The following is a 22827-nucleotide window of genomic DNA, read 5'->3' on the forward strand; positions in this document are numbered from 1 at the left end:
CCTGCACTGGCTCCCTGACCCTCTGGTCTGAGTAAGGAGTCCTCATTCTCTTCCACACTTACTTCTATCACAGTTCTGCTCATGCTGCTTAGTATATATAGATGTGCCTACTGTGGCCTTCAACCATGAGCTTCTTATAGAAGATGGCTTGTCTTACTCATCCTGGTATGTCTACTGACTAAACAACAGCTGAGATATAATAGGCAGCCAGGGGTTGAATGAATGAAGTATGAGCTAGAAGAAAAGGTCTTCCAGAAGAACAGTTCTCAAAGTGTGATCCCTGGACCAGCAGGACCAGAATTGCCTGGGAATTTAGGAGAAACACAAATTCTTAGGCTCCACCCCAAACCTACTGAGTAGAAATTCTTAGATGGAGCCCAGGAGCTTGCTTTTAACAAGACTTCCAAGACATCCTGATGGATGTCAGAGCTTGAGAACCAATGTGGTAGAGAGACCCTAGACCAGTGCTCACTTCGGCAGCACATATACTAAAATTGGAACGAGAGACCCTAGACCAGTACTGTCTGTGAAAACAGCAGTCACCAACACCTTTACTAACTATATGCAGGCATATGACAAACCTTTTTGCATGTGTGCATGCTAACTCACTTCGTCGTGTCCAACTCTTTGCAATCCCATGGATTATAGCCTGCCAGGCTCCTCTGTCCATGGGATTCTCCAGGCAAGAATACTGGAGTGGGTTGCCATGCCCTCCTCCAGGGGATCTTCCCAACCCAGGGATCAAACCCATGCTTCTTAACGTTTCTGCATGGGCAGGCAGGTTCTTTACCATTGTCATCACCTGGGAAATCCAGTAAACCTTTAGGTGTATTATTTATGTCTCACAAGAGCTCCATAAGGTAGGTCTTATTTTATCATCATCATTCCCATTTTAAGTTAAGGAGTGTTGCTCAGTCGTGTCTGACTCTTTGTGACCTCATAGACGGTAGCCCGCCAGGCTCCTCTGTCCCTGGAATTCTCCAGGCAGGAATACAGGGGTGGGTAGCCATTCCCTTCTCAAAGGGATCTTCCCAACCCAGGGAACCCGAGTCTCCTTCATTGCAGGCAGTTAAGGAGACTGGAGTGTTTTAACAATCCAGTAACTTGCCCAAGGTTCTAAACAGAGGGTGTGGGAGGGAGCCCTCAGTCTGGCTCCTGGAGGGGAGACTGCCCGAGGAGCAGGGCGTCAGAGCTCGGGAGCAGCACCGGTGAGAGTCCAGGATCGTGAATGAGGAGGTCGGAGTGCTGGTTCCCGCCCTTGCTCCTTGTCTCCTGCCACTTTGGGGGACCCTTTAACCTCTTCAGACGTCAGTTACATCTGGGAAATTAGGGGACGAAGTTTGGGTTAAAAAGAATCAATTCACGTGCTTAAAAGGTTTAAAAAGTTACACATAGATATTATTTGCGGGCCACCTCCCTACCTCCCAACACCCACCTTGAGAAGGGCACACAGGTAACCAGCAAGCTTTGCCCTGGGTCCCCTGAGCACTATGACATTCTTCTTGCCCCCTCAAGTGGCCACGCTGAATGCAGCGGGTTAAGTCCAACAAAAAATGAGGAAAGGCTGCCCCCTGCTGTTAAAGATGAAGAAAGGCTTCACGTGGCACCTGCCTGACCTGTCTAAACTGCTTTCACCAAACAAAAAGCTTCGTGGGCATTTGAGCTACTAACAAAATCCCCATGAGAACAAAAGGTGGTTGTGGAACCAAGGCAGGGTGGTATTCTTTGTAAGCTCAAGTTGGCGTGAGAGTCCCCAGGTCAAAAGGAAACTCTAACTTAGGGAGTAAATTACTGAAGGGTAAATACCCAGGGCAATTTTGTGCCTAATTGTTTGTTTAAATACAAATTAATAAACCTAGAGACTTGGAACTCTGAACATCCTGGGGATTACTCAGAAATATGTGTTTTTCACCAGGCTCCTAGGTGACTGGAGACTCATTCAGCAAATTCAGTACCATGAAACAGCTTCTTATATAAACTGTTCTTCTTTGAAAAAAATGACTTTGTAAATGAAAAAAAGTATTTTTTTTACAGCTATAGATTTCAAAATATCACTTAAAGTAGTATTTTGTTGCTTTTATTTTAAAATTTTATCATTTTACTTTAACATAAAATAGACAATATCTCTATTACCCATTTAAAATAAAATCGCTATCTATGGCTCAAAAATCAACACTATAAAGTTGACATTGAGAAATGTCAATTTTACTTACACTCTGTTTCTGTCTCCTCCATTTATTCTTAACAAATCGCTTTTGCCCATCTCTTTTGTAAACTTCCAGTATTTCTTCATGTAGCATCAAACACATAGAAGTACAATTCCTATTTTCCTCCTTTGTTAGACAAAGTTTGCATATAGAAACTTTATTCTACCGCTTATTTTTAATCCAGTTAACAGTATATATTAGAAAGCTTTCCGTAGCAGTATAAAGCATTTTCATTCATTTTTAGTATAGAATAATATTCTGTTTTCTGAATGTGTCACAATTTATTTACCCAGTCCTTTACTGATGGGTAGTTGAGTTTTTCCCAATCATTTGCTATTCCAAATGATGCAAATATTTTACACATGTGTTTTTATTTGTATGCAAAAGTAATTACAGGATAAACTCCCAAAGGTGGAATTTCTGGGTGACAAAATAAGAATATTTGTATTTTATGGTGGCGGTGGTATTAGTCACTAAGTCATGTCATAATATTTATAGATAGTTACAAATTGCTCCCATTAAGAGTTGTATTATTTAGCATGCCAGAGAGTGCTAAGTTGCTTCAGTCATGTCCAACTCCTTGTGACCCTATAGACTACAGGCCCACCAGGCTCCTTGCCCTTGGGATTCTCCAGGCGAGAATGCTGGAGTGGGTTGGCATGCCCTCCTCCGGGGGATCCGACCCAGGGATCCAAGGATCCCTTCATTGGCAGGAGGGTTCTTTTACCACTAGCGCCACCTGGGAAGCCCGTTGATAGAATGGTCTTCCACTATTCACATCATCAAATTGGTGAAAACTGACATTTCATTGCCTTTTTAGTTTGTATTTATCATTTCAAGACTTTTTTTTTCCCTATGGTTAAGCACCATTTGGATCTTTTCTTCTGAACCTTCTCATTTTTAATGCACTGCTGGATTCTTTTCTTATTGATTTCTAGAAGTTCATCACCATGAGATCAGCCCTCATGATAAGAATTGCTAATGCTTTCCCCATACTGTCTTTTATCTTTGATTCTCTGTATGTTCCCCCTGCCAGTGTGTTATCATTATGTGGTCAAGTTTGTCTTTTTTTCTTCTAGACATTGAGTCATAGTCTGAAAGGCCACAAAAGGAAGCGCCATCTAGTGAAATGAGATCATGACTACTCAACTGGAGTTTCAATTTCAAGGTCATCTTCTGCAGGGAAAATCAAATATCTGGCAAAAGTTTAAAATGTTTCTACCCTTTAGGGAAAAGAGGGAGAAGGGGCCTTGACTTTGATCACATGACCAGGAGATTGTATTTAAACGTTCCCGAGGCTGTATCCACCCCGTTCTCCGCCTCAGTTTCTGCAAAAGCCCTTTACTGAACCCTGATGTCTGAAGTCCTCGATGAGAAGTGAGGCAGGTTACGACACATGTGGCTCCCCCCTCACCTCACCCTGGTTAGAAATACAGCTCTCCCACCAGCCCCGTCACCCGCTCAAGGTCATCGCAGAGCTCCGAGCTGAGCTACCGCTGATTCACGTTGCTATTCAGCAGAAACTAACATGACACTGTCAAGCAATTATCCTCCAGTTAAAAAAAAAATGATTTTAAAGTGAATGCAAAAAAAGAAAAGAAATACAGCTCTCAGCTATGACTTTACCCCTGGAAAATCTCTACCTCTGTGTACTTGGTGGTGGCCTGTTCTCTGGACCACCCTGGAGGTTCAGAGTTAGGCCGAAGGGGCAGAGTCTGGGTCCTGCGGGACCCCATTCCCAGATAAAAGGTGTGATCTCTGGGTGCCTGGCGTCAGGGGCAGGCCGGGGATGAAAGGGGCTGCTCCTATGACGACAGCCTGCAGAGGGGCGGATACAAAGGCAGACAGCTCGGAGGATCCGAGAAGGTCCTGAAGAAGGGCACGAGGTGAGGAGGGAGCCCCCGGCCTCGTCCGTACCCGCCCCCTGCCCCGCACCACGCACCGGGACTGCTGATGTCACCTCCTCGCCCTCCAATGCCCTCAGAGGGCCAGCGCTCTGGTGGTTCCTCCCAGACTCCCTCTCCGAGGGGCGGGCCCATGGGAGGGGCCGTTTTTGTATAAAGCTGTAACGTTGTGGGGACAGCGGGGCCACGGTGATTCAACCCTATGGGAATCCTTTACAAAAACCTTTCTGCCTGTCCCAGTGCCCATCAACTTTCACTCTCCTCCTGGATCACCGACCCAAGGGTGGCTTGGGTCGGAAGGCCTCCACCTCCCCCCACCATTTACCTGTCAAGCCAAAACCACGGAGCAGGACAGGTCTGGATCAGAGCTGAAGCTTCCAGGCAGAAAGGCCAGATGTAAGAAGATGCCTCTGTGGCCTCATGGATGAAGGACTCAGGGAGACCCTTTATCCCACCCCTCACTAGCTGCTCCCTGCTCAGGACAAGGTCAATGGGAAGGTTCATGGGAGGTGACCCACTCTATGAAACAAGAAGTCAGCACTATGCCAGCACCCACCCATGGATGCTCATGGGTGTCTGGGACCCTACCCGCCTCCCCAGGCCCATATCCCTGTGATGGACCCTCAGGAAGAATCAACACAGGGGCTCAGGGCCCTGTGGATGGACTCTGCCCATGTTCCATGGCCCCAAGAGTCAAGATTCAAAAATATTCTTTCGTGCAATATCCTCAAAGCACAGAAGAGGACTCCTAGTCCCAGGTCCACCAGACACCAACCCAGACCCTGTCCGCTCTGCCCGCCTCAAATTGCTTTCCTCCTTGCTCCGCTTCACTGTGTGAACACTGAGGTTTTCTTTGGAAAAGGCACCAGGCTCGCGGTTGTAGGTAAGACACAGTCCAGGTCTTTCCTGGCCCCTCGGCCGGGAGGGCGGGTCCCAGGTGTGCGTTGTAGGGTGGCTGCGTTCTAATGTGTTATGACTATCAGTTCGGCCCAGGGACCAAGCTGACGGTTGTAGGTAAGGCTGGGGTCTCCAGGTGGGTACCATGAGGGAGCGCCTTCTCCCAGAGAACGTGGGAAGAAAGGGATGACCCAGCTCCCGGGGTCCTGGGGCCCTGGACAGCTCTGGAAGGCTATGTGGGGTGTTTGAAGGGGGCTGGTGTCTTTGGGAGGGAAGAGATCTTTGAACGCCCCAGCCTCTCCCCGAATCCTGGCTGAGCTCAGCAGAGGAGGAGAGGTTTTAAAGTGAATCCTAGAGGCTTGGCTTTGGAGACTTCTACTTTTGGGGGGTGGAGGGAAAAAGGCTTGCTGTTGTAGGTAAGCCAGCCAGGACTGGAGGGCTGGGAGCCTGCAGGGAGGGGCAGAGTCCAGATGGAGCCTCTGTCTTGGGTGCCTAGGTTAAAGCACGTGTTTATCAGAAAGATCTGAATTCCTGTCTTGGTGAGTTCTTGTCTTGATGAGGCGGGCAGCCTCCATCTCCAGTAATTTCATGGGCGGGCCTGGCCAAGCCTGGTTTCCCTAACGGGAGGCAAGTAATCTCAATTAGAAAGGGGTCACCTTGTCCTTCTCCTGTCTCCTTGGGGGATGCCCATCAAAGCCATGGTAGATGGGAGAACCTCTGGCCTTGGAGTTGTCAGTCCTGCCATTTTTCTCCCTCACGCAGAAAGGAGATGGACACAGGAGAGGCGGGTGGGGAGTCACACACTGTACAGATGTCAACCCCCTCCACCTCCGGGGGTCACAGTTCTGCTGAGGAAAGGAACAGGAAAGCTGCAGGTGGACCGGGGGAGGAAGGGCTGGGAGGTGCAGGCGAGTTTCCCTACCAGGCTTTAGGGTTGTGTGACTAATGATAGGCTCTATTTCGGCAACGGGACGAAGCTTTCCGTCTTGGGTGAGTACAGGTCTTCCCTGGGGACGGTGCGCTGTGAGGTTGGAGTTCTAGAAGTTCCCCTTAGAGAAGGCCAGGACTGAGAACACAGCGGAGGCTGTGGGTATGGGTGAGCAGAGAAGGTGCTGGAACCCCAGAAGTGCTGGGGGGAAGGTCGTCTCTGGAAGGAAGGGCCCCAAGTTACCAGCCACTCTGGGGTTTGCCACACCCGCGTTGTGCTGTGGAGCAACCGGTCGCATCACTTTGGACACGGGACCCAGCTCGCCGTCCTGGGTAAGACTCAGGACCCGGGACGTAGGGTCGCTGTCTCTGGGACCGGAGTGTCTGTCTCTCCTCTCTGCCCTGATGGAAGGGGGTCGACTAAACTCTGATCCCCGTGGGGCTTCCGAGGAGCTGGGGCTGCCATCTCTGTATTTATTTTTTAATATTAATTTTATTTACTCGTGGCTGTGCTGGGTCTTTGTTGCTATGCGGGCTTTTCCCTACCTGCGGACAGCAGAGGCTACTCTCTCGCTGTGGTGCGCGGGCTTCTCATTGCGGTGGCGTCTCTCCTCGTGGAGCCCCAGCTCTAGGCATTTGGGCGCCGCAGCTGTGGTGCACGGGTTTAGTTGCCCCGCAGCATAGGGGATCTTCCCCGACCAGGGATCAAACTTATGTCAGGCGGACTCTTAGCCCCTGGATCACCAGGGAAGCCCCCTGTCCTTGCTTTAGAGGCAGCTTGGTTGATGCCTCTGTTTCCCCTCTGAGTCTTCCACCCACAAGCTGCCTCCTCACTCTTCTAAGCTCACCCCTCCTTCTTACTTGCGTGGATCGGCTCCTCCTAAGTTTCTTTCTCTTTCCCCCGTTGAGTGTGCCTAGGCCTTTCTTCTAGTGGCATCCCTTTGGTCCAGCGCCATGAACCCAGGCAGGAAGAAAAATGGCCATTCCCGCTCTCGAGGAGCTAAGACTTTTGCCCTGCCTGAGGTTTCCGGGGGTTTTGCCACAGTCACCTGCAGCTGTGGGCCTATAATTCGCCCCTCCACTTTGGGATCGGCACCAGGCTCACCGTGACAGGTATCGGGCGGGAAGTGGGGTGCAAGGGCGTGGGGGTCAGACGCACCTTTCCCTCCCGAGGGAGCACCTCCAGCTTGCGGCACTGTGTCTGACGCGGCTCCCCGGCCCAGGGCTCTGAGGAGCTGTGCCTGTCTCCAGCCTTGTCTCACTTTCTTCTCGTCCTCCGGGTCGCCTCTCGTCGCTCCTGTCTTGGTGGATGTGCTGTTTTTCTTTCCCTTTCCTATCTGATCGTCTCCATTCCCACCTCCATTCTAACTCTGATCCTGCACTGTCGACCCCCTTTTGGCAAAGAGCTCTGTCTTCTATGTTAAAACCTACCCCCAGCACCTCCCTCCAGCTCAGAACCCTGTCGTTTGTCTATCCTTGTCTGTCCTTCATCCTTTCTCTGGCCCCACCAGTCTCCAAGAGCCACGTGCGTCGGCCTGAGCTGGTTTAAGAGACCAGGAGGCGGTGGGGGAGCAGCTTGGGGAGACTGAGTTGGTCTGAGGGGGGCTCCTGATCCCCGAGGGCAGAGGTCCAGGTCACAGCATCACTTGAGCTTGCAGGAGTGTCCATGGGGAGCACTGCGCTTGGTGGGGGGTCAGAGAAGGTAAGCCTGAACAAGCTGTTACAACTGGAAACTTGCACGCTTTTCGCAAGAGGCAAGGTAGAAGGAAGAGAAATAGGTTGGAGGCCCCGTTGGGTCAAACGTCAGGATCTGCGCTGAGATGATGGAGTCAGTGGCTCGTGAGTAAATACTAACACACCATCACCAGCCTCAGGAAGAAGCGGGCAGGAGGCAGGAGCAGGGCAAAGGTGAGGTGGATCTGGGCTGGAGTTGTAGACATGGCTGGAGGAATGGCCCACTGAGCTCCCACCAGACCGGTCAGCTGGGGCAGGCTTTGCCCTGCAGATGGGAGCACGTGCCAGGGAGCGAGATGGAAATTGGAGAGTACAGATCATCGGGATTCAAAATGCGTGAGTTCTGGGGGAAGAGGGGCTCTCGGGCAATGTGCAAAGTGACCTAAACTGCCTCGGGCCCTCTGAGATGTAAATATAAAACAGAGATGATAACGGTGGTCTCTTGGAGTTCTGAAATTGTAAGGGAATAAATCCTTATGGCAGGAGGAGAAGGGGATGACGGAGGATGAGATGGTCAGATGGCATCACTGACTGACTCAATGGACATCAGTCTGAGCAAACTCTGGGAGAGAGCGAAGGACAGGGAAGCCTGGCATGCTGCAGTCTGTGGGGTCACAAAGAGTCGGACATGACTGAACAACAAATCATGTGCAAAGCCTTTGTAGAGGACTCAGAGGATGCAGCCATCTCTTTCATTCCTGTTTATCCTCACTGTGTCACAGACTGTCTTTTTCCAAACCGGGGCTCAATTTTCTCAATAGAATCATTCCCTGAACTTGGATAAAGTGGAGACATCTGGGTTTGCCACATTACTACTCCACAAACTCGCTCTCAGAACAGAGTTAAACAGAGGTCTCAGTGCATTTTGGCAACACAGAGGGTGCTTGAAAGGTAGATGTGTTTTTTGGTTTTACTTTAACCCTCCACGTCCTCGCACGAGGGCCTGCCTTCCAACAATTTCAGAAATTCTCTCCCATCTGTCAGGCATGTGAAAGGGCCTGGAACCCTCTGATGAACTGGCCTTCGGGCTTTGGGGTTTGTTCATTTCAACGCTTTTGCTGCTTTGAATATAATGCATGACTGGAACTAGGATTCCAAAGTCGGTAGGGAGGTTTGGAAATAAGAAATAAGATAGGGTTCAACCTCAGAACAGTTTCTTTTGTGGGGTTCCAGCCATCCTGGGCAAGCTCCCACACACTCCAGCGCCCGTGTAGGAGTCAGTTTGAAACATCAGATAGGATAATAGCCAAAGGCACATAGGCTTCACAAAGCAGGTTACATGTAAAATCAAAACAAAAGGTGGGGTCAGTATAATATAGAGAAAAGCATGTTAGCTACAATGAGAAAAGTATCTTTTCTAGGGAAGAAAATGTATGCATGCTAAGTCACTTCAGTCGTGTCTGACTCTATGTAACCCTATGGACTGTAGCCTGCCAGGCTCCTCTATCCATGAGACTCTGCAGGCAAGAATACTGGAGTGGGTCGCCATTTCCTCCTGCAGGGGATCTTCCTCACTCAAGAATCAATTCACATCTCTTATGTCTTCTGAGTTGGCAGGCAAGCTCTTTACCACTGAGCCACCTAGGAAATCCCAGGGAAGAATGGCTAATTCTAATTAATATGTGTTATCGCTCAAACATGTAAACACATATACCCTGCAAAAACAGAAAAATAATTATTAGACACAGTCAGTCTGGTCTCCAGGTCATGTTGTTTGGAGGAATCTTCTGCCTCAAAATCCAGACTTATTCAGCTCTCCTATAATTACTTCCAGGTCTGAAAATTAGATAGTCAGGCACCAAAGAGGGATTCAAACTAGGAAGTAAACAGATATACTCACTTCATGGATCATCCCACATGACTGCAAGAATAAGACATTTCAAACAAAGCTAAGAAACTCAGGATATGATGCCACGTTAGGGAGAGGCAGGAGGCAGGCAGTAGTGTGTATCCATGGGGTAACCAAGAAAGAAGGGGCAAAGTTGAGGGTGACTAATGGCAGAAGATTGGGATGGTGACCCCTAGACAAACAGGACCTCCTGCTACATAATTTTATGATGATGCTGTGGCCACTTTCCTTGCTCCCTTCAATTCACACACACACAGCCCCTACGCCCAGCCAGCTCTCAGGCCAGTCCTGGCCCCCACCCCTGTCCTTCCAGACGATCTGAGCCGGGTGCACCCGCCCAAGGTGGCTGTGTTCGAACCCTCGGAGGCAGAGATCGCCCGGACCCAGAAGGCCACGCTCGTGTGCCTGGCCACGGGCTTCTACCCCGACCACGTGGAGCTGACCTGGTGGGTGAACAGGAAGCAGGTCACCACTGGGGTCAGCACGGACCCTGAGCCCTACAAGGAGGACCCCACACGGGAGGACTCCAGATACTGTCTGAGCAGCCGGCTGAGAGTGACCGCCGCCTTCTGGCACAACCCCCGCAACCACTTCCGCTGCCAAGTCCAGTTCCACGGGCTCACGGACGAGGACGAGTGGGAGCAGGAGGACAGGGCCAAGCCCATCACCCAGAACATTAGCGCCGAGGCCTGGGGCAGAGCAGGTGAGCCGGCCGGCGGGGAGTCAGAGCCAACAGAGGAGAGATCCAGGGAGAGGAGCGGGAAGGCTGGACACAGAGTGAGGGGTCGGGGGAGCCCACCAAGAGGGTGGACAGGGCACCTCCTCGGGCTGAGTCCTCCCCCAGGTCCAGATCCTCCTCCCAACTCAGCGGTGCTGGTGGGTCCCCTCCCTGCCCGCCTGCACAGCTCAGGGTCTCAGGGGTGGGTCCCCATCCCCTTCAGTGCTGCCTCCTCCCATGACTCTGAGGGTGCTGGGGCCACATTGGTACAAGCAGTGCTGGGACTCTGATCAGAGGCTGATCTGAGCCTGGGGGCCGGTGCTGACTAAACGCTAACTTAGTAGGTCTTCTTCATCTATTTGTTTGGTTTTAAGCATCTCAAAATACCACATATTTATTATTGCTTGGTTTTAATGTATCAGGAATCTGGGCATAGCTTAGCTGGCTCGTTTATTTCAAGATGCTACAATCAGATGTCAGCCAAAGCTGGAGTCTTCTCGGAAGGCTCAGCTGGGGCAGGATCCACTCCCTCGTTCATGTGGTTGTTGCCAAGATGTAGCATCTTGCCAGCTATTGGACTGAGGAAGACTGGCTTAGCTTTGAATCTGCTTTAGAAGATGCAGTCTCTCATCTGTTTCCCTCCCCCTTTTTTCTTGCAGACTGTGGTGTCACCTCCGGTAAGTGGCCTTCTCCTCCTATGTCTCCATCTCCTATTATCTTTGCTCTGGAATCAGAGAATGCTGAACCCATGAACCCTGGTGGGGGCTACGAGGGAAGGAGGCCAGAGATGACCAGCTCACAGGTACCCACCTGCTCTCCCTTCCTGCCAACAGCGTCCTATCAGCAAGGCGTCCTGTCTGCCACCCTCCTCTATGAGATCCTGCTGGGGAAGGCCACCCTGTACGCTGTGCTGGTCAGCGCCCTGGTGCTGATGGCCATGGTGAGGAGGGGGCCGGGATGGGGCAGGCGGGTGGGAGGTGACACTTGAAATGCAGCAACACAGCCCTAGGAACGGAGAGGCCCCCCAGGACCAGAGGTGGGCAGAGCGGAGGAAGGGGCTCCCCCACATGCCTCAGAGGACACCTCGCACCGGTGTGATCACAGTGGGAGAGCCGTCCCGGGGAGGAGAGACGGGTCACCAGGAAACCCAGTGGGGGGGTGTTGGGAGGAGACCTGCTGTTTGTCTTGTCAGAGGGACACCCTGCCTCCTCTCGGTCCCCAGCTCCTTGTGACCCTCACACCTTCCCTTCCTCAGGTCAAGAGAAAAGATTCCTGAAGCCAGCTTAGCAGTGGAGCCAGCAGCTTCCAGCCTGTTGCTGCCCTGATGTGACCTCTGCTTTTCCTGTTCCTACCCAGCGCTTCTGAAGAGCTGCCCTCGTCTCTGGACTCAGCCCAGCATCCACTCCCATGTGTGGGTGCCCCAGACTCTCAGGACCAGGATCTCCCTAACCCAGGGGAGACCCTAGGGGGACTGAACTTGCTGAACAATAAAAATGGCCTGTTGTGTTTCACTCTGCCTTATGAGTGTCTCCTCACCTCTTCCATCCATCTCTGAAGTCCCATGTGACTCCAGTCAGGGTATAAACAAGAGATATTCAAGGAAAGTACAGTCCTTTCAGGTAGGAGGTGTGAGGGGCCCAGCCTGTGATGGGCACTGCTCCTTCTTGTCAGGAAGCAGTGAAAGGAAGGAACATGTGAAAGGGGGCGACTGGTGAAGGGAGAGGCTTACTCTGGAGCAGTCTAGAAGAATGCTGATGTTAACTCTGCAATTTTCTGTCCTACTTAATCAAAGGTGCTCTGAGGTAGAGCTGACCTGCACAGGTGTGTCTACCTGCCAAGTGGTCATGACCTCACAACCAACAAAGCCCAAAGCCACTTGTGTCACGTATGCAGTTTCCCTGAGGGCACTCACAACTCAGCTGCCTTCACCACCAAGGAGTGTTTCCAGGACAGAAGAAAAGCCACTGGCTTGGGACTCTGTTTTCAGTAGCAAATGTGTCTTCTAATTTAAGTTATAAAGCCAGTTATCAGTTTCACTCAAGTGAATTAAGTAGATGTGAAAATGTCCCCTGATGAGTCCTCGGAGGATGGAAAATAAAGTTCCCTAAAACCAAGGATCAGCCCTCTTGCTACTTCTAGAAATCCTTCCAAAGCTCTATATTGTCACACAGTCACCATGGTGACTTAACCCAAAGCCCTCAAAACGGCATAAAAGAACCACCACTGTCCTTCGTCTCTTTGTCTACACTCACCCTCACTCCTGTCACCCTGAACCCCATGAGCCACTGGCTTGCAGATCATCTTGCACTCCTCTACCTGGAATGACAAATATGTAAGCTCCTACTGATCCCTGAAGATTTACCAGTGATATCTTCTCCTATAAGAAGCTTCTATGCCTCTTACACCACCCCCATGATGTTGGATGAAATGCACCATGCATTTTGCTACCACAATGCCCTGTGCCCACCTCCTTCCTACCACTGACACTTGATGGAAGCTACCCCTTTTCTTGTCTGACACCCCCACTTGAAGGTCACTCCATAATGGCAAAGTTGTGTTTTATTTCAGTAGCCTTGGGATGTGGCATAGTACTTTGGTTCAGCGTGTGTGTGTTAGTTGCTCAGTCTTTGCTACTCCATGGACTGCAGACTGCCAGGCTCCTCTGTCTATGGGATTTCCCAGGCAAGAATACTGGAGAGGGTGGCCATTCCCATTCCCAGGGGATCTTCTTGACCCAGGGACAGAATCCAGGTCTCCTGCATTGCAGGCAGATTCTTGACCATCTGAGCCACGAGGGAACCCCATGTTCAGTGTATGCTTCCATTAAATTATCTTGGAATCAATGAATGAATCAGTGAGTTCACCCACAGTGACCCAATTCAGGAGCAGATATCACCCTAAGGCTTGCCTGAAACAGACAGCAACCCTCCCCCTCCCAGCCCCGCAGCACACAGCCTTCTCTATTGTAATACATGTGTGCATTCTAACATGAGTGCCTCATATACAACCACATGCATATACACACATCTGTGAATACACATGAATGCAAATAGCCAACCACTTGCTAAGCATATGTCATTGCAATGTTTGCTATTAGCCTCCAAGAAAACAAAGACATCCAAGTCACAGTCCTCAAGAATCTTCCCAAGCCTATTATACAGAGTGAAGTAAGCCAGAAAGAAAAACACCAATAGACTATACTAATGCATGTATATGGAATTTAAATAGATGGTAACGATAACCCTATATGTGGGACAGCAAAAGAGACACAGATGTATAGAACAGTCTTTTGGACTCTGTGGGAGAGGGTGAAGATGGGGTGATATGGGAGAATGGCATTGAAACATGTAAATTATCATATGTGAAACGAATCGCCAGTCCAGGTTGGATGCATGAGACAGGGTGCTCAGGGCTGGTGCACTGGGATGACCCGGAGGGATGGGATGGGGCGGGAGGTGGGAGGGGGGTTCAGGATGGGGGACACATGTACACTCATGGCTGATTCATGTCAACGTATGGCAAAGCCACTACAATATTGTAAAGTAATTAGCCTCCAATTAAAATAAATAAATTTATATTTTTATAAAAGAATCTTCCCTGTTCATTAGGGGATAATTCATGGATAGAAACAGTCAATATACAAGCAATGTGAGTTACTATAATGCAGGCGGAGGCTAGCACTCAGTTTCTGACTGGGACCGTCAGGGAGAGTCTGGGAAGGTGGCAGACTCTTCACAGGAAGAGTTGGACTCAGTTATCCAAGTGGGAGAGAGGTCATGAGAGTCAGACGTATGAATGGGATTGGAAACTACAGGGTCAGGGACCTTGCACTCAGCACTCAGGTCCTTCCACTCAGCTGGCTGCCAGGTTCAGAGATAGCAATCACAAGTCTGTAAAGGCAGGTTGGGGCTTCCTGCTCTGAGGATGGACTCGATCCTTGCAGCATGAGGCAGGCATATAGTAGACGTGCAGTAAACATCTGCGCCCTAGTGAAGGGAGAGGAGTCCATCCAGGAAGCAAGTGCAGAGCTGTGAGTCCTCCCACCCTGAGCTGACATCACCTGTTCTGTGGATGGTCCTCCCACCCACCTCTCTATAAATGCGCGTCTGCACAGGTGGGCACAGAGAGTCTCAGAGGGAGCCCTGATGACACAGCAGAGCTCCTCGGGGTGGCATCTGTTCCAGGAGGGGCCTCCCTGACTCCCTCCCCCACCACTAGCACCCCACCGTTCCCCAAGCCCCTCCCCCCCAGTGTACCCTGAGTCTGTCTGCTCTCACCCCATCAGTCAGACCAGGCTCTGCCACCTGCACTTCCAGCCTCTGCCCAGTAGCTGGAGGAGGGGCACCAGAGGAGAGAGCATTTTTGTATCACAGTGTAACATCGTGGGACTGGGGGAGTGGGCACGATGATTCAGTTAGAGGAAGTGCTTTTACAAAAAGCCCTGCCTCAGAAAATAGATCCACACAGCCCACCTGGAACCTAGCTCCCAGCTCAAGATGAGGAGAGTGTCTGGGAGAAGTCCCTGGAGCGGGTCCCTATGTGGTCTCACAGGGACCTGGACTCTGATCACCTCTGCCTCTCCCTGCTCCACACTCAGCTTCCCAGGAATGTGAAAAATCAAGCCATCCGAGTGGGATCTTCACAAAACTTGACCTTGGACAAAGTACTTGAAGCTGTGTTATTTGTTAAGCACTCACAACAACCTCCTGGGGAAGATATTACCCCATTTTTCAGATGGAGAAACTAAGGCCAGGGAGGTTTCAGGCCACAGAAGTAATAAGAGGCAGGGTCTAGCCTGAAACACTTCCCAGTCCAGCAAAACCTCCACCCCTAGTGCCCCTTCCAGTTTCACCACCATGTCAGCCCCCAAGTCAAGCTCATTCTCTGCAAAATTGGGGGTGACCTCATGTCCAGACCACTTGTCCACTAGTTCTGGAGGTAGGTCGAGGGGGAGAGAAGTCAGGGAGAAGGAGGATGGCCCCAGACTGTTCCCGGGGAGGAGGGGAAGAGGGAAGAATTCTTGGCAGCCCCTTCCCACTGTGCTCCTATGGGGAGCAGCACTTCGGGCCAGGGACCAGGCTCACTGTGCTAGGTAAGAATGCTTCTCCAGGGGGAAGGAGGGTGGAATGCCCAGGCTAGATGATCCCCCACCCCAAAGCCAGGGTTTGGGGGAGTGGACGCTGGAGCCTTCCGGGCTGCTCTCTGAGAAGGCAAAGTTTGCTCCTGGGTCCCCGGGGCTGTGTGAACGCCGTGCAGCTGTACTTTGGAGCTGGTTCCAAGCTGACTGTGCTGGGTGAGGAGGGCAGCTGGGCTCCCTGAGTGTTCCCTAGGGAGGGATGCGGAGAGGCCGGCGGCTGCCCATCTCCCTTCTGGGCTGCGCTCAGGGTCGGTGGGGACCTGGGCTGAGTTGGGGCATCAGTGAAGGGCCGCGCTGGTTTTTGTCCTGAGTCCCGGGGCTGTGAGCCAAAGCACTCAGTACTTCGGCGCGGGCACCCGGCTGTTGGTGTTAGGTGAGCTGGGACGACCCCGGGGACCCGAGGGATGGGCGGCGGGTTTTTGCGCGGGGCTGGGGGGCCGTGACTCAGAGACGCAGTACTTCGGGCCGGGCACGCGGCTCCTGGTGCTAGGTGAGTGCGGGCGGCGCGCCTCGGTGTCCTTGTTGGGCGCCCCGGCGCCGCCCTGACCTCCGGGGCCGGCGGAGCGCCGACCGCGGTGGGTGAGTGTGGGCGCGCTGGCCGCGGGCGGCAGAGTCAGGGCGGGTCGGATCCGGGCACTTGGTCCCCTCCCTGCGCTGGAGCCGGGCTCTGGGTCCCAGAGGGCGAGCTGCTACGCCCTGAGGGGTTTGCTTGCGGGAATGGGACTCTGTGAGCCAGAGAGCGGTATTTTGGCGCCGGCACCAGGCTCACGGTCACAGGTGAGATCTGAACGCCTCCCTGCCTTCTCTTCGCGGCCTCTCTTGTCCCCGGAGATGGGTGGGGTGGGCTGGCGTGTGTGGCCACGTTGTCCACCTGTAGAGTCAGCTCTGCAGGGATGAGGGGCCAGGACTGGGGTTCTCATAGTCCTGGAACAGAGAGGTAGGGCAAGGGTGGGGGGCTTTGGTCTTTTTTGCTTTTCCCTGAGATACTAGGGACCTGGTGAGCCATGGCGAAAAACAGAATTTATTAGGACTCTGAGAGCTGCTTGATTGGAGAAAAACACTGAGTAGGGCGATCTGGGCTGAGGGAAGGGTAGAAGTGGGTGTAGCAGCCACAAAGGGGAAAATGAGCTGGGAGGGGCACGCAGGAACCGGCAGGAATGGGTCCAGGAGGGTGGGCCAGGCAGGAGGAGATGCAGGCTTCCACTCAATGACCCAGGAGGAAAAGGATGATGGAGGAAAGCAGAACAGAGACTTGAAAGAGGCAGATAAACACCAGGCAGTGAGGGAAAGAATCCAAACAGGTGGGGTCTGTCGATTTACTGTTTGGAAGTTTGGATTTAAATTTAGGTTTCCAACCTCTTCCTTTCTGCCTAAGTCCAGACCCCTGCCGGCCAGGCTGTGTGTACAGCACACATGGTCTGGGTGGGAACCTGGGCCACTGGGTGCATTTACTCATCATGTGGAGCCCCCTCACCACCACCACCCCCCACCCCCGAGCCTGAAACCTCCCTCCTCACACCAGTCTTTGAGGTTAAACAGCCAGATGGTGCAGGGCATACATTCAAATAGACATATTTTTTCTTCTGAGGCCGGGAACATTCCCAAGGGGATCTTAGCGCTGGAAAGGGATCTTCAATGTCACCTGGTGATGGAAGCACTGAGCTTCCAGAGGGGAACGACCCCTCGATACTGTAGCGTTTACTGGATGATATGATAACAGCAAGCGTGTCTGTAGTTAGACTGGTTAGGGTGGAACCAGTGGGGCTCCATTTGAAGTGTTTGTTCCCAGTGACAGCTGGGTTCCTGTGATCAGCCAGGGTGGAGAAGAGCAGGAGACCTCAGAACAGGTACACCTGGGTCCCAAACCCTGGTCCTTTAATGCTCTGATGACCGTGGTCAAGTGAATCTGTGGAAACCTTCCCTCGGATTGAAAATCATCAACAAGACCTACTGCTAACACTACTCTGAGAATTGCAGGGGTAGCTGCGTGGGGAATATCTTAGAGTATCTAGCAGACCTGTTGTAATTCAGTGGTCTCCCCCCTGCCCCTCCTCTAGGCGGTCACTGGGGCAGCAGGGAAACCCAGTGCCAGTGGACGGGCAGGATAAGCATGAGGAGGAGGGCTGGCTGTATGTAAGAAGTGAGCTGGGAACAGTACAGGTAAACTTCAGAGTTCTGTCTGAGGCTCTCCGGCCCACATCCAAGCACGCACCACCAGAGCTCACCAGGACACACACAGGTGCACCCACATGGGCGAGCCCACCCACGGGGACTCACAAACAGGGAGGGGAAACTGACTCACCCTCATTGTGGAGCCATATAGCCAGTGCTTCAACGTGTAAGGAAGGTCCTGCTTCCTTCTGCCCAACACATCAACATCACAGGGAGCATTGCACATGGCTCAAAGACCTGTCTGTAATTTTTCCAGTAAGTGCTGAGTGTTTGCTGGGTGAGGAGGTCAGAGGAGTTGATTCTGTAATGCCCCTGGAGGGCTGGTAGAACCCCAGAGGCAGGGACTTTGCAGGAGAGTGAAGAACCAGGCCGAGAGCAGAAAGCCTGATGGAACCAGTGCAACAGAGAGAAGTCAGGAGATTTCCATTTCAGTACCTATCTGCCAGTAAAGCCCTCGGGACAGAGGGACAGTCACAAGGTGGGAAGTGCAGCACAGGGCCCCCGGCCTGATGGAAGGCAGAAAGTGAAGTGAAGTGTTAGTCACTTAGTCGTGTCTGACTCAGCAAACCCATGGACTGTAGCCCACCAGGCTCCTCTGTCCATGGAATTCTCCAGGCAAGAAGACTGGAGTGGGTTGCTGTTTCCTTCTCCAGGGGGTCTCCCTGATCAAGGGATTGAACCCAGATCTCCTGCATTGCAGGCAGATTCTTTACCGAATGAGCCTCCAGAGAAGGCCAAGGCTACCTCAAAATGAACACCTAAGGCTTTAGTTTAAAAAATTATTTAGAATTTCACGTGGTGACACCAGCACGTTATATCAGGCAGGGAGGCCTTCTAATGGGGACTACATGGTTCACACCCCCATGAAGCCAGCCCTGAAGTTAAGTCACATCCATGGGAATAGCAAGTGTCAGAACTTTTTTTAAAAATTTTCTAGGCTAAACTACATCTCTTTAGAATGAGATGTCTTCCTTTTAACAGAATTGTTCAGAAACAAACAGAAAAATCCACATAATGGAAAGAGCAAGATGAAATGTATGTCAAGAGGGTTCAGAAGCAATAAGCCAGTCAGATGAGAAGGCCACAGGGGCTTTCACTGGAATGCCTTCACCTGGGGCCCTCCGGGATGCCACACACCAGAGGCTTAGCTGGATCAAGACAACTGGGAGTGGAAGTTGCTCTGATGACCTCAGATGCATATTTACGAAGCTAGCCGGTAGGGAAAAGTAGAACATACGGAATCAAAGGGGCAAAGAAAGTTGAAGATGCCTGAATTTAAAACAAGGGGAGATAGCAATTTCTCTGAGTCGAGGCAGCTCAGGGGTATCTGCAGGCAGAGGAATGGCTAGGTTGACCTGAAGCATTGGAAAGAAAGAAAATCTCCCATTCCGATTGGTTGGAGAAGGAAATGGCAGCCCACTCCAGTGTTCTTGCCTAGAGAATCCTATGGACAGAGGAGCCTGATGGGCTGCCATCCATGGGGTCGCACAGAGTCGGACACGACTGAAGCGACTTAGCAGCACCAGCAGCATTCTGATGAGTACGCCCTAAGACAAATGCTGTCTTCACATGAGTATGCCAAAATATATCATTAGTACATTGTCATCTGAAAAAATAAAAAACAGCCATCAAATAACTTCCTTATCCCCAAGTCATCTTACTGGTCAACCCCTCAGGCTCACTCCCAGCAGAGGACAGGGCTTTTGGCATCCATAGATCAGCTCATGCCCACCCCCACTGCGCACAGTCACTGTTGGCTTCTCCCTTCACAAGCAGGAAAAATGATGCAGAGACATCCAGAGACTATCTAAAGCCACTTCTAAGCTTCGAATTCTGTTATTCATGTTCCATCCGGTGCTCTATTTAAATAACTACTATATATTACGGTGAGAAGTAGAGAAGTAAGCTTCTCATGTTGAATAACAAAACCATAACGTAAGAGAAGAGAATTTGCTCAGAGGTTGGGTGGTGCCATTTGTAAGGCCACCGTTGGGGCTGGAGACACAGGACACAGGCCTGTGGCTCGGTGAGTACGGACACAGGCAGGCAGAGACCGAGCGCAGAGGCGTGGGGTGGTGACCCCCCAAACAGGCAGGCCATACTGCTTGCGCACACGCTCAGTCACTCAGTCGTGTCCGACTCTTTGGCGGCCCCATGGACTGTAGTCCGCCAGGCTCCTCTATCCATGGGATTTCCCAGGCAAGAACACTAGAGTGGGTTGACATTTCCTTCTCCAGGGGATCTTCCCAACTCAGGGATCAAACCCATGTCTCCTGCATTGGCAGGCGGATTCCCTCTGAGTCACCCGGGTAGCCATACTGCTACATGATTTTATTTTAGGATGACCCTGTGGCCCGCTTCCCTTCCTTCTCACACTCACATCAGCTCAGTTCAGTCGCTCAGTCGTGTCCGACTCTTTGCGACCCCATGAATTGCGGCACGCCAGGCCTCCCTGTCCATCACCAACTCCTTGAGTTTACTCAAACTCATGTCCATCGAGTCAGTGATGCCATTCAGCCATCTCATCCTCTGTCGTCCCCTTCTCTGCCTGCCCCCAATCCCTCCCAGCATCAGGGTCTTTTCCAATGAGTCAACTCTTCGCATGAGGTGGCCAAAGTATTGAAGTTTCAGCTTCAGCATCAGTCCTTCCAATGAACACGCAGGACTGATCTCCTTTAGGATGGACTGGTTGGATCTCCTTGCAGTCCGAGGGACTCTCAAGAGTCTTCTCCAACACCACAGTTCAAAAGCATCAATTTTTCAGTGCTCAGCTCTCTTCACAGTCCAACTCTCACATCCATACATGACCACTGGAAAAACCACAGCCTTGACTAGACGGACCTTTGTTGGAAAAGTAATGCCTCTGCTTTTTAATGTGCTGTCTAGGTTGGTCATAAGTTTCCTTCCAAGGAGTAAGCGTCTTTTAATTTCATGGCTGCAATCACACTCATATACTCATACAGAAAAACACAGAAACACACACACACACACACACACACACACATACACACACACACACAGCCCCTACACCCAACCAGCTCTCAGGCCGGTCCTGGCCCCCACCCCTGTCCTTCCAGACGATCTGAGCCGGGTGCACCCGCCCAAGGTGGCTGTGTTCGAACCCTCGGAGGCAGAGATCGCCCGGACCCAGAAGGCCACGCTCGTGTGCCTGGCCACGGGCTTCTTCCCTGACCACGTGGAGCTGACCTGGTGGGTGAACAGGAAGCAGGTCACCACTGGGATCAGCACGGACCCTGAGCCCTATAAGGAGGACCCCACGCGGGAGGACTCCAGATACTGTCTGAGCAGCCGGCTGAGAGTGACCGCCGCCTTCTGGCACAACCCCCGCAACCACTTTCGCTGCCAAGTCCAGTTCCACGGGCTCACGGACGAGGACGCGTGGGAGCAGGAGGACAGGGCCAAGCCCGTCACCCAGAACATCAGCGCCGAGGCCTGGGGCAGAGCAGGTGAGCCGGCCGGAAGGGAGTCAGAGCCGACAGAGGAGAGACCCAGGGAGAGGAGCGGGAAGGCTGGACACAGAGTGAGGGGTCAGGGGAGCCCACCAAGAGGGTGGACAGGGCACCTCCTCAGGCTGAGTCCTCCCCCAGATCCAGATCCTCCTCCAACTCAGCGGTGCTGGTGGGTCCCCTCCCCGCCCGCCTGCACAGCTCAGGGTCTCAGGGGTGGGTCCCCATCCCCTTCAGTGCTGCCTCCTCCCATGACTCTGAGGATGCTGTAGCCACATTGGTACAGGCAGTGCTGGGACTCTGATCAGAGGCTGCTCTGAGCCTGGGGGCCGGTGCTGACTAAAAGACTGACTTAGGTTTGAATCGGGTTTAGAAGATGCAGTCTCTCATCCATTTTCCTCCCACTTTTTTCTTGCAGACTGTGGTGTCACCTCCGGTGAGTAGCCCTCTGCTTCTTTGTGTCCATCTCCATGGTCATTGCTCGGGAACCAGAGACAGAGAAGCCATGGACACTGGATGGGGTGGGCATTGGTAAAGGGGGTGGAGGCCAGAGATGACCAGCTCACAGGTACCCACCTGCTCTCCCTTCCTGCCAACAGCGTCCTATCAGCAAGGCGTCCTGTCGGCCACGCTCCTCTATGAGATCCTGCTGGGGAAGGCCACCCTGTACGCTGTGCTGGTCAGCGCCCTGGTGCTGATGGCCATGGTGAGGAGCGGGCCGGGATGGGGCAGGCGGGTGGGAGGTGACACTTGAAATGCAGCAACACAGCCCTAGGAACGGAGAGGCCCCCCCAGGACCAGAGGTGGGCAGAGCGGAGGAAGGGGCTCCCCCACATGCCTCAGAAGGCACCTCGCACCGGTGTGATCACAGTGGGAGAGCCGTCCCGGGGAGGAGAGACGGGTCACCAGGAAACCCAGTGGGGGGGTGTTGGGAGGAGACCTGCTGTTTGTCTTGTCAGAGGGACACCCTGCCTCCTCTCGGTCCCCAGCTCCTTGTGACCCTCACACCTTCCCTTCCTCAGGTCAAGAGAAAAGATTCCTGAAGCCAGCTTAGCAGTGGAGCCAGCAGCTTCCAGCCTGTTGCTGCCCTGATGTGACCTCTGCTTTTCCCGTTCCTACCCAGCGCTTCTGAAGAGCTGCCCTCGTCTCTGGACTCAGCCCAGCATCCACTCCCATGTGTGGGTGCCCCAGACTCTCAGGACCAGGATCTCCCTAACCCAGGGGAGACCCTAGGGGGACTGAACTTGCTGAACCAATAAAAATGGCCTGTTGTGTTTCCACTCTGCCTTATGAGTGTCTCCTCACCTCTTCCGTCCATCTCTGAAGTCCCATGTGACTCCAGTCAGGGTATAAACAAGAGATATTCAAGGAAAGTACAGTCCTTTCAGGTAGGAGGTGTGAGGGGCCCAGCCTGTGATGGGCACTGCTCCTTCTTGTCAGGAAGCAGTGAAAGGAAGGAACATGTGAAAGGGGGTGACTCGTGAAGGGAGAGGCTTACTCTGGAGCAGTCTAGAAAAATAGCAGTGTTGCCTCTAGGAACTTGCTTTCCTACCTGGACAAAGGTGCTCTAAGGAGGAGCTAAACCACACAGGTGTGCCCGCTGGGGAGTGGTCATCACCCCAGGGTGCTCATTTCAACTCTCTCACCAGGAGCATTACTAAGCTTGGTTCACCACCAAAGAGTGTTTCCAGCTGGAAAGAAGAAACATCACTGACTTGGAAATCTCTGCTCAGTAGCAGATGTGTCTCCGGGTTAAGTTACAAAGCTAGTTATAAACTTCACTCAGGTGAATTAAGTAGATGTGAAAATGTCCCC

At 52.2% G+C, this 22827-nt stretch overlaps 3 gene segments (V, D, J or C); all 3 read left to right on the forward strand.

The window, feature by feature from the left end:
* Nucleotides 1-22827, forward strand: part of LOC136170775 (T cell receptor beta constant 1-like) — a 73375-nt gene that overhangs the window by 42053 nt on the left and 8495 nt on the right.
* Nucleotides 4318-11657, forward strand: LOC136170773 (T cell receptor beta constant 1-like). The segment is given in 5 exon segments: nucleotides 4318-4994; nucleotides 9832-10221; nucleotides 10896-10913; nucleotides 11070-11176; nucleotides 11492-11657. Coding segments are annotated over 5 exon segments (861 nt in total).
* On the forward strand, nucleotides 14181-22272 carry LOC136171056 (T cell receptor beta constant 1-like). The segment is given in 7 exon segments: nucleotides 14181-14266; nucleotides 15447-15529; nucleotides 15747-15863; nucleotides 20623-21012; nucleotides 21431-21448; nucleotides 21612-21718; nucleotides 22035-22272. Coding segments are annotated over 7 exon segments (822 nt in total).

This window comes from Muntiacus reevesi, chromosome 6 (genome assembly GCF_963930625.1).
Source record: "Muntiacus reevesi chromosome 6, mMunRee1.1, whole genome shotgun sequence".
Classification (NCBI taxonomy): domain Eukaryota; kingdom Metazoa; phylum Chordata; class Mammalia; order Artiodactyla; family Cervidae; genus Muntiacus; species Muntiacus reevesi.